Genomic DNA, 14,363 nt, shown 5'->3' with positions numbered 1-14,363 from the left:
TTTGTATTATAGTTATCTATAATACAAAGTAGAACGATGTCTGTCTGTTTGTCTGTTTGTTTGTAGCGAAGGATCTCGCTAACCGCTGAACCGATCGGGTTCTCCTTAACAGGGTAGATTCTCATGGTTCCCGGGAAGGTTTATAACTATTTTGGGGGAGGGTACCACCACCCTCCCAAGAGAAATGACAAAAAAATCGAAAATTTTTGTTAAATACGGGAGACTTCAACGTAAAATAAAGAGGTATCGTACTAAAGAATTATCATAGCAAACAAAAACATTTAAAGTGCCACTAGAGGCCTCTAGGGGCGTAGCCGCTAGTCTATAATACAAAGTCTGTCTGTTTGTTTGTAGCGAAGGATCTTGCTAACTGCTGAACCAATCGGGTTCTCCTTTACAGGGTAGCTTCTCATAGGACCCGGGAATGGGGGGTGGGACACTCCCAACCCCACCAAAAAAAAATTTCTTTTTAAAACTAAAACTAAAATAGTGGGGTCGACCACCCCCCCCCCCCCCCCCCCCCCGACAAAGAATTTTTTTATTAAATTTTTCTTTTAAATCTAAAATACAAAAAAATTGGTTTGATCAAACGTCTTGGGGCAAAGCCCCTAGAGGCTAGGAATGAAGCCGCTAGTACATACATATATAACAGTTTTACAAAAAATAAAATGCAAACAAGGTCCATAATTACAGCTGTCTTTCATAATATTTAAAGGAGTCATTCCATGATATTCTAGGTAAAATTAAAAGAAAGATATAATCCATGGAAATTTTATGAAATTATATCTTTTCATAAAGTGTATTTAACAAATATTTAGATTGGAAATATTTCTATTGTTTCTAGACTTTAATAAATTTTATTATCGAAATATTTACTAGAAAGAGGACTGTACTTATATACCTGTACAAATACATTGCAAGAAGCAAACAAAGTGATGTTAGTTAAATGAATGAAAAAAAAATGTGGACTGGACTAATGTTTTATGAAAATAATATAAACGAATATAAATACAAAAACATCACAAAATATAGGCTTGTATTAGTAACTGTAGTTTCAAATTATTTTTAAAAACGAAACTCTTCTACAATAATGGTAAGTCCGATTGTTTATTTAGGCATGTTAAAATAGTCATAAAATTGTCATAATAATATCTGTTTATGACCTCAAGGGGTCTTGGTGTCGCTTCGGTTTCTATACCTCTCATGCACCTTTAATACTCTGCGTCATAACTGAGGTGTGAAGGCTAGTAAAACCTAACTGTGCATGGTAATGAGTTGCGCCTGTTTTGGGCCAAGGCATTCCCCCTACTCTAACTATTTATTTCGCGCACCTGACATAGCAGCAGTAGGAACCATTTTTAACGTCTTTAACTATGAAGGGATGTTAAGCTGAGAATATAACCTTTTACCTCTCTGACGATGAGTGTATGTGTTAAGTATTGCGCCACGGTCACGGGTAATTAAATATCTGTTACTGTTAGGTATGTTTTAGAATGCGTAGCAACTCTATAATCATCACCAGCAGCTTTATAGGTCTATTAGCTTTTATGATTGTTGTCATGCTTTTTTCATAAATGTAACTAAATGTATATATTAAAAAGAAGCTTTAAAATTACTGCCTCTTGTTCGTGAAAAGTCCACTTTTAGTCATATATGTGGATTTAATGACAACAGAAAAAAAAACTTTCCAATAGCGGAGGCGTGCAATCGTATTTGATACCAAGAATGTAAGCTGAATAAGTTTGTGTTTCAGAAGTAACACTAATAACTTCCCCCTCGAGTTGTCATCATTGAACAGAAAAAAGTACTAATATAAAATTGAGATTGTTATAATTGAACCATTGAACATGTTTCTTATTAACTGATTTTGAATCATCAGCTTCAGTTTGTCTAGATATCACTGTCCACGTCGTCTAAACAAAAAAATATTATTTTATTAGATAAATGTTTGAAGACAATGTAAATGTAAAGTTTGGGCTGATTTAATTTTGAAGGCCAACATGTATTTAATTCAAAAGTTTATCTACTCCTTAATTATTCTTTTTTAAAGCGAAGCTTTTCTATAATTAGGGTCGGTCAGTCCGTCCGTCCATCTGTCAGTCAGTCAGTCTGTCCGGAACGGATAGCTTTTTTCGTTAATTTAGGCATGTTAGAATTTTCTATTAATTTCAAACTTTGCATGATGATTCCTGTAGTAGATAGGTACGATTTAGTAAGCGTAGCAACTCTATAGTCGTTACCAGAATGTCCGTACGTCCATTTAAACATGTTGATTTTTTACTTTTTCATAAAATTTTTTTTATGTAATAAAATCATCCGATTGATCTGATTTTTGGATTACTGATTCCTATTACAATAAGGTACAATATTTTGATATCTATAATCAAGTCTTAAAAATGTCAGTATGTCCTTAAATAAACAGAATTCTGTACTTAAAAAGTTATGTGACATATTTTAGTATAATTTTGTCAAAACTTATATATTAAAATTTGTGTATATTCAGTTCTTACACTCTACAAGAGATAATGTTTGTCTGCCATACCGTTTCATAGCTTCGCTTTTATGGATGTTGTCATCCTTGTTTCAATAAAATCACAGGCTTGCAAAACGGGGTTGTTTCCCACCTGGCAAAATTAAGTGGTGTGGATACACCCCACGAAATGTAAAAAAATTGCGCAATTCGCAATTTTTCAATTCAAGGACACTTTTGAGGATTTTTGAGTGGGTGGATGGACATATTGGGGGGGGGGGCCTGGGCCACCCCCTTGACACTAAAAATACACCAGTTTGTTGTCTGTTATACAGCCTCATCAATTTATGTATGAGACGGAGTCAAATTTTCAATTGCGCTTCACGAACCCCTTGGTAAAACCCTGTGCACGCCAATAATTAAAAGGTGATGTTAATTCATTTTAAACATGATCCTTTTATAATAAACTAACATGATGATTGTTTGTTTGTCTGCGCCAAAGGAGCTCGCTAACCGCTGAACCGATCAGTTTCTCCTTAACAGGGTAGCCTCTTATAGGTTCCGGGAAGGTTTATAAGTATTTTTGGGGAGAGTACCACTAGCGGACGTGCTTTTACTTTCAGCTAAATCTGTATCAAATATTTACCTTTCACAAATTGAAGAAATACGGAGGTGGTTCAACTTAGATGTTATCATATTTTTAATTTCTGAAAATTTAATAAATAAAATTAAACAAATTATAGCACATTTGATAGGCAAAAGTAAGGGGCATACCTTTAATAATAAAAAGGTGAAACCAAATATCACGAATAGATAAGTATGATTTACGACAAATATTGTGTAAATAGGTGTAAAATTATCAAAATGATTAATGTGTACAGTACATATTTACATTTTAAGACTTAATTTCAGAGATGATTCGCTTATACCCTTATGTCTAATTATCCAAGAAATCAAAATTCAAAGTGAAAAGAATAAATATATTATCCTTACATGAAATTAGTAGGATGTCTTATCTGTTTGACTAAGGATCTCGTTAACCTCTAAACCGATATGGTTATACTTTACAATGTAGCTTTGATCTTATATATCCTGGTAAGGTTTATAACTAATGGTACGTTAGGAGGTTACAAACACCCTCTGAAGATAAACTGCCCTGAGGAAAATTATTATTTCTTTTGAAAATCAAAATTATAGATTGGGGGAAGGTTGATTTCCCCATCCCACCTCATGTGCCTATCGAGGCTCCAGGGGCGTAGCTGCTAGTCTGTAATGTAAAGTATTAAGTTTATTTTGGTTTAAGCAAAAGTTATTGCTGGTCTGTGTGGGTTATGCTTTATTTCGCCTATGCAGACTAGGCACACAGCTATAAGTACGTACAACATAATCTCATCATAAAACATAAAAAATCATCATAATTTAAGTGGACTTAACTTAATTCAAGGAATGATCATATTAGAAATGCTACGCTTAATCAATTAAAAATATGAAACAAACTCGGAAATATATGAAAATATTTTTTTCCAATCTTAGATTTGACTGATACAAAATAATAACAAAAAACAGCTGTTGTAAATTCTTCCTTAGAGGAAGATGGACAAAATATTAGTCGTAATTTTTAACCCATACCCAAATGAGTATTTGTAAAAAACATATATAATTATTAATTTTTTTCAAACTATTTTGCGATAAATATAATTACAACATTATAAGACTATCAAAAAAGACTTTTTTTGTTTTAAACTATGATAAGTAACTAAAATGAAAAACGGAAAAAAATACCCAGGAGTCATTTGTCCAATCATTAAATTCATGTAAGGAACGAGATGGCAGTGCTATCCTAAACCAGACATTATACAGATAATTTCCATTTTAAAATACTTCATTTTTTGACAATTACACAGTAACACAATAGTAAAATAAAAATTCAATATAACCTAACTAATTAGACACTGTTAGGAAAACTTTTAAACTATATTTTACATCCAAAATGTTATTGAAAATAGATTTAAACAGTAAAAATGTAGTCTCAGCTGCTCAAAAAAATTTTCTTCCCTTCCCCAACAAGGTTTTTCCGGGTTTAAAAAGTCAATATTTTCTTATACAAGGAACTTTCAGATAATTTTTTTATCTAATGTTGTTTCAAAAACACTCTTCTATACATATATTAACAGAAAATTTCTGGTTCACACTCCCTTTAAAAAAGAAAGATATAGGGAATTAAAAAAATTTTGTGGTTATTATGCAAAAACGGCAATTTTTATTGGGGGGGGGGGGGAGAGGGGGTTATAGTTCTCCTTTATTATGAAGCTTCTCTTAGAAGCAGAGATTTTGAAATTATTTGGAGAAAGACACCTCCAACCTCCCATCGACTCTGAAAATCATCCCCCACACCCAATTTTAGCCCTTTTTTTCCAAAACTAAAATGGAATTGAAGGATTGACTTGCTCCTACCTGTCCTTCATCAAGTGCCATTAGTAGCCTCTAGGGGCGTACCTGCTGGTTCTAAATATTGTATGTTGATATAATGCCAGCCACGAATGTTTATCTATCATAACTACAGTCAAATAGATAATTACAAATCGATAGCACAGTGTTTACATGATATTGAATTATATTTATAACTACTTACCCTAACTGTATAAAGTTGCGCAACTTACTTATTAATACAACACAATTTAATATTCAATAAACAAGAATTTCTTAAGAACAGAGGCGTGCGGAAGATGTCTACCACCGTACACCCCCCCCCCCCTTGACATGGGTTCAAACCCCTCTGATACACCCCTCTGCAACGGCCAAGGGGCTTTAAGGAAACAAGAATTAAGTTTAAGCTGGATTTTTGAAAAATTTGCTCGTTTTGCTCAATTTATTAGGCAAAGAATACTTTGACTTCGTGAATAAAATCTAGCGTGTATATTCTACCTCCTAACTTAAAAATAACACCTCTCCTATTGTCTGTATTACATCCCTCTAAATTTTGGTTTTAGGGGAGTGTAAAAATCCACCCCCCAACTCACCCTCAAACCATAATTTTTAGATTAACTATTTCTTCAAGGAAGGAACAGGGCATTAGACCTTCTCTCCTTTAATGGCTTAAAATATATAGGACAAATTTCGAAACATTCAGAGGAAACTTTTCCTAAAAGAATTTTAATCGGGGTTCGACGGCCGCATCTTCAGCCTCATGGATGTTGCTGAATACAGATTTGCACGATTGTTGCCAAGGTTGCAGGTTGATTTAAAATTCAGTAGCTGCAGCTAATTGGTTGGTTTAGAAAGCTGCGCGACTGCTTTGAAAGGCTTTTATAAGGCACGCAGCTTATGGCGATTGTGGCTCCGGCTGCCATTGAGGGGAAGGGGGTTACACCCCTTTAGATCTATGATTTATTGATCTCAAAAAAAGAAATAATGAGTGTCAACCAATGTTCCATAAAACATATTTTTAAACTTAAATAATTGTTCAAAAACTTTTTTGACATTTTTAAATGGAAAACAGGTAAATTTCCTCAATTTACTTTTTACTTTCCAATAAATCTTAAATTACTTCTAGTATCTAATTTTGTAGAAGGTCATATTTTCTAGAATTTTCTACTAGTTATTTGGGTTTGTTCTTTTAATTATGTATAAAAGTTACGATATAAAAATGTTTTCTACAGAGTCATATATCATAATTACTTCAGCTTTTGAGTTCTTTTTTTTTCAGGGAAGTTTTATATCAGCCATGGTCAGGTTTTTTTCTGAAATAGTAAGCTGTAAAATACGCTGGTCTTTGTGTATAAGATCATTACCATTATCTCGTAAGGTCGGGATTCTCCTTCGATTTAAGTGATCATCTAGAGAATCCACAGCATCATCCACGTGTAATGGGATGGGATACTCTAACACCTAAGGATATTTGGTACATCCATCAGACAACCAACCCTTTGATTGCACGACCTTTGTCTGAGAAGTTCTAACTGTGTATGGTAATGAGTTGCGCCTGTTTATATGGCAAGACATTCTCCCTACTCTTACTATTTATGTCGCGCACGTGACATAGTAGCAGTAGGAATTATATTTAACGTCTTTAGTTATGACGTGGTGTCGACCCGGGATCGAACCTATCACCTTCCCAGCGACGAGCTGATGCGCTACATGCTTGTCCACGATTGCGGGTTGTATAATAAGAGATATAAGTTTTCCGGAATTTTAATGTAGGGAGTAGATTTGAAATCTGCATCAAATTTTAAGGATTTTTTATAAAATTCGTTTTTTGTATAATTCTTTATCTAAAAGCGGAAATACATTTTAAGTTAATAAATTTTGACCAATAGGATAGTTGGATTTTAAACTACCTGCGCTCTAATTGGTTGAATGATGTACGACATCCAATCAGAGCGCAGATTTTTTAAATCCACCAATTATGGATGCCAAAATTAATTAACTTAATTTGCATTTCCGCTTTTAGATAAAGAATTATACAAAAAATGAATTTTATAAAAAATCCTTAAAATTTAATGCTAATTTCAAATCTACTCCCTACATTAAAATTCCGGAAAACTTATATCTCTTATAATGTATAAGATGAAATGTTGAAATATAAAAATTATATAATTTAAAATGTGACAGGTTTGATGATATTTAATGAACTGTCTTCTTTTGTTTATGTCCCTATCTTTGTTTAATTGAAATAACACGTCAAAATTACTATTTCTTAGATAGAAAGAGAAAAAATTCAGGGAACCAAGGGGATAAGGCAATGGATGATAAAATGATGTATATCACCAATGAAGACACATAAAATTATCCCTGCTATAATTTACAATTAGTGGTTGCAACGTTTGGACACTCAACTCAATGATCCAACCAATAAAAATTCAATAAAGGTCCTTTAAGTTGTTAAGCCAACGAATAAGAAAACGTTAATATAAAATTAGGGGCTAGTATAATAAACAGCTTAATGTTTCCTCCCTGCCAGGAAAAAAATAATTTTGTTGCTCATTCAACTCCGCACTTTGTATCACAATAACAAACACAAGTTCGCTTTTTTGTTATGCATTCGATCATTTCATCATTGCCTTTTTAGTTTTTATTAGAACATAGGCCACAAACAATGGTTCTCAAATCTTTCTTGTATTGGGCACCATTTGAGGCATTTTCTTATCTTTCATTTCGATCATGTATTTGTTCAAAACTTTGTCAAATAAAGGGTGAGGGAAAAAAATGCGTACCTTTTTAAAATTTAAATTGTGCCGCTTGTGTTAATAGTAGAAAAACGTTATGCATACCGTTAGAACCAGTATGAAGTCTATTTTCTGAATATATAAAAACAATTCCTGTGCTACGCTTAGTTTATGAGCTACGTGGTAAAATATCCCAACTGACTTAAAACTTGACTTGCAAGTCCAGTATTAAGTCAGTTGGGACATTCTACCACGTAGCTCTTAGACTATACGTAGCACATGAAACGTTTGTATATTTCCAGAAAATAGACTTCATACCGGTTCTAACGGTATGCATAACGTTTTTCTACTATTAACATAAGCCGCACAATTTGAATTTTAAAAAGGTACGTATTTTTTTGTATACTTTAATCATTAATGATTTACTCGCAAGTCAGGTTCTAAGCCAGTTAGGACATTTTAAACCGTAGCTCCTAAACTATGCGTAGCACAGAATTCGTTTTTAAATTTCCATAATATAGAGTTCATAGCGGTTCTAACGGTATGCATAACATTTTTCTACTATTAACACAAGCCGCGCAAATTTAAAAAGGTACGCATTTTATTTTGCTCACCCTTTATAAACATATCTTTTCGGTATGAGATGCACTTATAGTGTCTTAAAAAGCCAAAGTTATAATCAGTTTTGAAATTTCTTCCTATTTCATGGAAAATTGATGAAAATTTAGAAAAAAATTTGCAAATTAAGGTACTTGAATACAATGCCATAAAATGAACAAAAATAATATTTTATTTATTTTGATTATGTTGAATTTACTAATTTTAAAGAAATTATGCATTGATATAAAAAGATATGCTTTATTAGCATTTTGAATTAGAGTTATATGATCGAATAAATATCAAATCAACGTTTTAATCATAATAGCAAACTACAACAACATATATCTGGCTCATTTTGATCACATTTACAATCATACTTCTTATAAAATAGCTTTATTGCCCTTTGCAAAAAGGTACCCCCAATGGCGGATGTGATAATTTACGGAATTGAGGGTACACTCTATTATTTTACCTCCTATATGTGTTTCATTGTAACTTGTAAAGAGAAGATTTTTCCATACTCCAATACCATAGAACATCTAGGAGATAGAAAGATAGATTTTTAAATAGATACAAAATATATATTAATAAATGGTTTGTAAAATCGATGTGATGATTTAAAAAATTAGATCCTTATAGAACAGTAACAGGATGTCTGTCCGTCTGTATGTATCTGTACCTAATTTATCACTTGACCGATATGGTTCTCCTCTACAGCGAAGCTTCTTAGAGGTAAAGGAAAGCTTTAACACTTTTTTTGTGGGAGGTCCTCTACCCTCTTTTTTACTTTTTATAACTTGAATTGAAACTTCCCTCAGGTGCTCCTAGAGGCATCTAGGGGGCGTAGCCGCTATCTTTACATTTTGATAGATAGATAGATACGCGTATAGCAAAAAGATTTTTCATGAAATCCAATTTATAAAAAAATTTCAATTAATTTAAAAGCTTCCAACCAATAAAAACATGTAGTACATTAACAAATGGAAAAAAAGATACAGGTTTAGGACAATAAAGGATAAATTTTTTTCGTCGTAGTTTATTGGGTGTAATAAAGGGTTGTAAATTTTCAACTTTTGTAATAAGTCCAAGGATTTCCACTTTTTATAGTAGTACAGGCTGCAGCTACTCTATGATTAGGGTATATCTGTACTTCCGTCCGTCTGTCAAAGTATTTTAATATTGTAGGTTCAACGCAATGACAAGCATATTGCGTCTGTAACGGCTAGCTCTCATCGGAAATTTAGGAAATTAATTATCCTTTCAATATTCAAACTGGGCATGATGATTCCTGTAACAAAGATTTAGAAAGTGTAAAAACCAGAAAATCCGTAGGTAAATTTAAAGCATGTTGATTTTAACAAATTTTTGAAAACATACATATAATTGTCCAATTTTTTGAATAATGATTCCTAGGACAACAAGGTACAATGTTACGAGCAAAGAATCTATATAATTAAGTCCTAAAAATAAAGGCATGTTTCTAAACAGTAAGATGTATTTAAGCAATTTTGCAACAAATTTATATACAATCTTTATATTCTGCTTCTTTATGGTCTGACAGAATGTTCGTTTGTCCTATTGTCTGATTTTATAGAGCATCGCTTTTTTTATGCTGTCATCCTTGATAGGCTAGACAATTTTATAATACTGCGCTAATATTAAAATATTACCTGAGAAAAACATTCCAATTTCTCCAACTTGGACTCTTCCCAAATCAAATATACTTGAAAATAAAATCAAATATATACTATTATCTAATATTATCAGCGATTTCAAGGGATGGGATACTGGGAGATAAATTAAAGTTATGCTGTTCAATTCAATTATCAGGGGAAATGTTACTTTGTGTAAACCAATTAGGAATCAATCAGTTACAGAAAGGGGGAAGAAAAAAGATTACATCTTAAATTTTAAAAAAAGATACTAAAATTATCTCGCAAACTATATAAAGCTTGCAAGAACTACATCATGTTAGTTGTTAGAGGGAGATCTTTAGAAAAAATACTTTTATATAATAGGATATTATTATATAGAGGCATTTTAGAGAAAGGTAAGTAGAAGAATCAACCCTCCACTTTACAGTATAATTTTAGAAACATGTAGCTTTATTTTATAAACCATCACAGTTGGCGAGAAACTTGGCGGTACAAACAGACAGACACATCCTGTTACTTTTTATATACAGATAGTAGGATATGTATATGTGTGTCTTGGTACTTTGTTACCTTTATGTGTGTGTGACGTCCTGTGGCTTTATTCCTGCAAAACCTTATCCCAAGATGCCCAGAGGACGACATTTTGCTGGTTATGTGTTGAAAATATATGCGGCATTCCCTAGGGGCGCTGCGCGTTGTAAATACAAGCGACCCTTTTGTTTGTTTTGGTAGCACGGTTTGATGTGAGAAAATGAAAAATAATGTTTTGTATGATTGTATGGTCTGCCGTTGCTAAATTTCACATCCATGTTTTTATGATAATTTGATCTATGAACCATTTATTTATATTCTGTTTTAATATGTTTATTTTGAATGTTAAGATATTTTTTAAAAATACTTATAATACTTTGTTTAATATGAATCACGAAACCTCGTATATTAATATGCACAAAATCCAAAATTAAAATTATTAATTTTTATATTTTGTTTTGGGCCATTCGTTTTTATAGTATAGTTCAGTAAACTTACTATTTGTAAACTGCTTTGTTTCTCCATGGGGAGTAGATGTTGTTTTGCTTTGTAGCAAAAGATCTCGGAAACAGTTTTGGTTTTTACTGTCTTCCTCGACAATGTGTAAATAATTACCTAGTTTATACTCTGAAATTCTGAAAAGCTTGAGGAGGGAGGCTGGGTCAAAACTTTGGAGCAACACGTCATCAACCTAGACAAAACAATTATGACCATAAGAAGCGCAGCAACCACAAGCTTACAACAGATTTTTTAATCAAAAAAAAATTTATATTGCAGTTATGCAGAAAGATAAAGATAAGCTAACTGAAATTTCTTACTCTGAGTTTTATCTAAATATATTTTATCATATACCACTGTTTTTTTTATCTACGTTTTTTATCACCTTTTTATTTTTTACAGCTATGGTACTCTATAGGTGTCTGTCTGTCCTTCTGTCTATAATGAATGGGTGGCCCTACAATAAATGTATTAGCTGTTTTCAAAGACTCGATACAAAACCGGTCTCCGCTATGTGGACAGATATATAGTTCATTCCCCTTCTTTTACTTTTCTCTAACAACCCTACTTTGGGGGCGTATTTATATATGTTGATACGTCATATGTCATTGGACCAGAAAATAATTTTTCCTGTTTTTCTTTCTTATTCTCTCTTTCTATCTTAACCTATAATTTCTATGTCTTATTTCTTTTACTCTCAAAACTCTTCAAATAGCTTCAATTCTATTAGAAGTAATCGCCCTTGTATCATCCTCTTAGAAAGAAATTTGCACCTTATTTTATTAATAAAATGTGTGTCTAATTCTACGAAATGTATTGAAATGTAAATACTCAGTAGACTATAAAAGTTTTAAAGATTTTTAATCAATATAATAGATTTGAAATCTGCATAAAATTTTAAGGATTTTTTATAAAATTAGTTTTTTTATATAATTCTTTATTTAAAGGCGCAAATACAAATTAAGTTAAATAATTTTGAGATCTGTGATTGTTGGATTGAAAACTATCTGCGCTCTGATTGGAGAAGCTTAAGTGACGTACATCATTCAACCAATTAGAGCGTAGGTAGTTTCCAATCCAGCTATCCTATTGGTCAAAATTTATTAACTTAAATCGTATTTGCGCCTTTAAATAAAGAATTATATAAAAAACGAATTTTATAAAAAATCCTTAAAATTTTATGCAGATTTCAAATCTATTATATTGATTAAAATCTTTAAAACTTTTATAGTCTAATACTCAGATCTCAAACAATCAAACGATTTTTTCTAATTCTATGAAATGTATTGAAATGTAAATACTCAGATCCCAAACGCTCAAACGATTTTAAACTTCTTAAATTTTGAGTTCTGTACAATTAAATTTCATTAAATTTGTCTGTTGAAATAATCAAATAGCGCATTTTTGCACGCCACATCTTTCTTGAAGTGTAAATGGAAAACAAAAAATGTCTTCCCAGTAAGAAGAAAACAAAAGTTTTAGCCATTTATATCAAGATTAAATCCTGAAATTTTCAAAATTTTCTAACGAGGGTTTTTTGAGAAAATTACATTTGAAAATTTTAAGTTCAATTTTCATCCTCTAGGAGTTACCGCATAATCATGACAAGAAAAGCAAAGATTATTTATTTAAAATTTTGAACAAGTTTGCTTTTATAAAGTCTTTCATAAAACTACTCCTGAAGGGAGTTAATAATGGCCATTTTTATCAGTTGCTTTGCTATAGTCACGGAAATTCAGCCTTATATAAATCATATAGAGAACGGTTTTATGAAAGACTTCATAAAAGCAAAGTATTTTAGTATTTAGAAATATTTAATAGAACTTTTGGATCATGGAAAGAGAACGAAGTAGCGGGTTTCGCCTAATTTTGACAGTAGCTTTCGATATGTAATTTTAGGTTAGGTTAGGTAAATGTTGATTTCCCCGCAGGATCAGAAAATTGAACTCGTAGCATTAAAGCCCCCGGCAAGGCTACTTCGTTTACTTTCCATGATTACGATTTTTTTTTTCTATCTAAAATCATGTGTTTTGTTTAAGCCCTTGCAAGAAATTGATTTGAATCGGTTTAAACCAGCAGAGAAAAAAACCTTCACCTGTATATTTTTATCTTCTAATGCCTGCACCAAGATCTCCTCAACTGTCTAAACATAAACAAACAAACAAGAATGGCAACATCTATAAGTAGCGAAGCACAATAAATCATAATATAAACAATCAGACAAAGCAAGGTTTAGAAGATATGTTTTATAGATAGATAGATAGATAGATAGATAGATAGATAGATAGATAGATAGATAGATAGATAGATAGGTAGATAGATAGATAGATAGATAGATAGATAGATAGATAGATAGATAGATAGATAGATAGATAGATAGATAGATAGATAGATAGATAGATAGATAGATAGATAGATAGATAGATAGATAGATAGATAGATAGATAGATAGATAGATAGATAGATAGATAGATAGATAGATAGATAGATATATAGATAGATAGATAGATAGATAGATAGATAGATAGATAGATAGATAGATAGATAGATAGATAGATAGATAGATAGATAGATAGATAGATAGATAGATAGATAGATAGATAGATAGATAGATAGATAGATAGATAGATAGATAGATAGATAGATAGATAGATGGATAGATAGATAGATAGATAGATAGATAGATAGATAGATAGATAGATAGAAAGATAGATAGATAGATAGATAGATAGATAGATAGATAGATAGATAGATAGATAGATAGATAGATAGATAGATAGATAGATAGATAGATAGATAGATAGATAGATAGATAGAGAGAGAGAGAGAGAGATAGAGATAGATAGAGAGAGAGAGAGAGAGACAGAGAGATAGAGAGAAGAGACAGAGAGAGAGACAGAGAGAGACAGAGAGACAGACAGAGAGAGAGAGAGAGAGAGAGAGAGAGAGAGAGAGAGACAGAGAGACAGAGAGACAGAGAGACAGAGAGACAGAGAGACAGAGAGACAGAGAGAGACAGAGAGAGAAAAAAATAAAGATAAAAGAACAAGGACAAATAATAGAAAATCAGGAAAACTTAACGCACGTCGGACAGACCGACGGACCATGTGAGTTGTATATATTCTCGTTGCTCTTGCATAACAATGGACACAGACTGACAAAATTGAATTATAGAGTAGCTTTGCTTACTATAATTGACGACGCAATGCTCTTTAAAATAGGGTATCTTCACACAAAAAATCTGATAAGGTTAATTTAAATATTATTAATGATTTACGATCGGACGGAGTAACAGATAAACCAAATGATGATGTAGCTTCGCTATTAATAAATTTTACATAGAAGAAAATAAATTGAAATCTTATTTTTAGGATAGGGTATTCATTCGAAACCGATTTATATCAGGTGGATTAGAACCGGTTCTCATTCATACGAAAAAACTAT

The 14,363-nt window shown here is 31.9% G+C and overlaps 1 protein-coding gene and 1 long non-coding RNA gene across 2 annotated transcripts in view; both read right to left on the bottom strand.

The window, feature by feature from the left end:
• The window catches only part of LOC145319287 (uncharacterized), a 28,166-nt gene that overhangs the window by 12,518 nt on the left and 1,285 nt on the right, over positions 1 to 14,363 (bottom strand). The window contains exons 2-5 of the mRNA XM_080161330.1: positions 13,015 to 13,062; positions 11,037 to 11,112; positions 9,906 to 9,958; positions 8,708 to 8,774 (exon numbers count right to left, since the gene is read on the bottom strand). Of these exons, the coding sequence (XP_080017456.1) occupies positions 8,708 to 8,774 (67 nt within the window). The 5' untranslated portion in view covers positions 9,906 to 9,958; positions 11,037 to 11,112; positions 13,015 to 13,062. The remainder of the gene's footprint in view (positions 1 to 8,707; positions 8,775 to 9,905; positions 9,959 to 11,036; positions 11,113 to 13,014; positions 13,063 to 14,363) is intronic.
• LOC145319275 (uncharacterized) lies at positions 1,748 to 3,190 on the bottom strand. The gene is made up of 2 exons (XR_013879800.1): positions 3,117 to 3,190; positions 1,748 to 1,913 (listed from the first exon to the last, which is right to left on the bottom strand). It is a non-coding gene; the product is annotated as an uncharacterized LOC145319275 (long non-coding RNA).

Source organism: Acartia tonsa, chromosome 5 (genome assembly GCF_053477335.1).
Source record: "Acartia tonsa isolate MP-2025a chromosome 5, ASM5347733v1, whole genome shotgun sequence".
Lineage (NCBI taxonomy): Eukaryota > Metazoa > Arthropoda > Copepoda > Calanoida > Acartiidae > Acartia > Acartia tonsa.
Note: the sequence above shows the minus strand (reverse complement) of the source record. Positions and strands in the feature narration are given on the sequence as shown.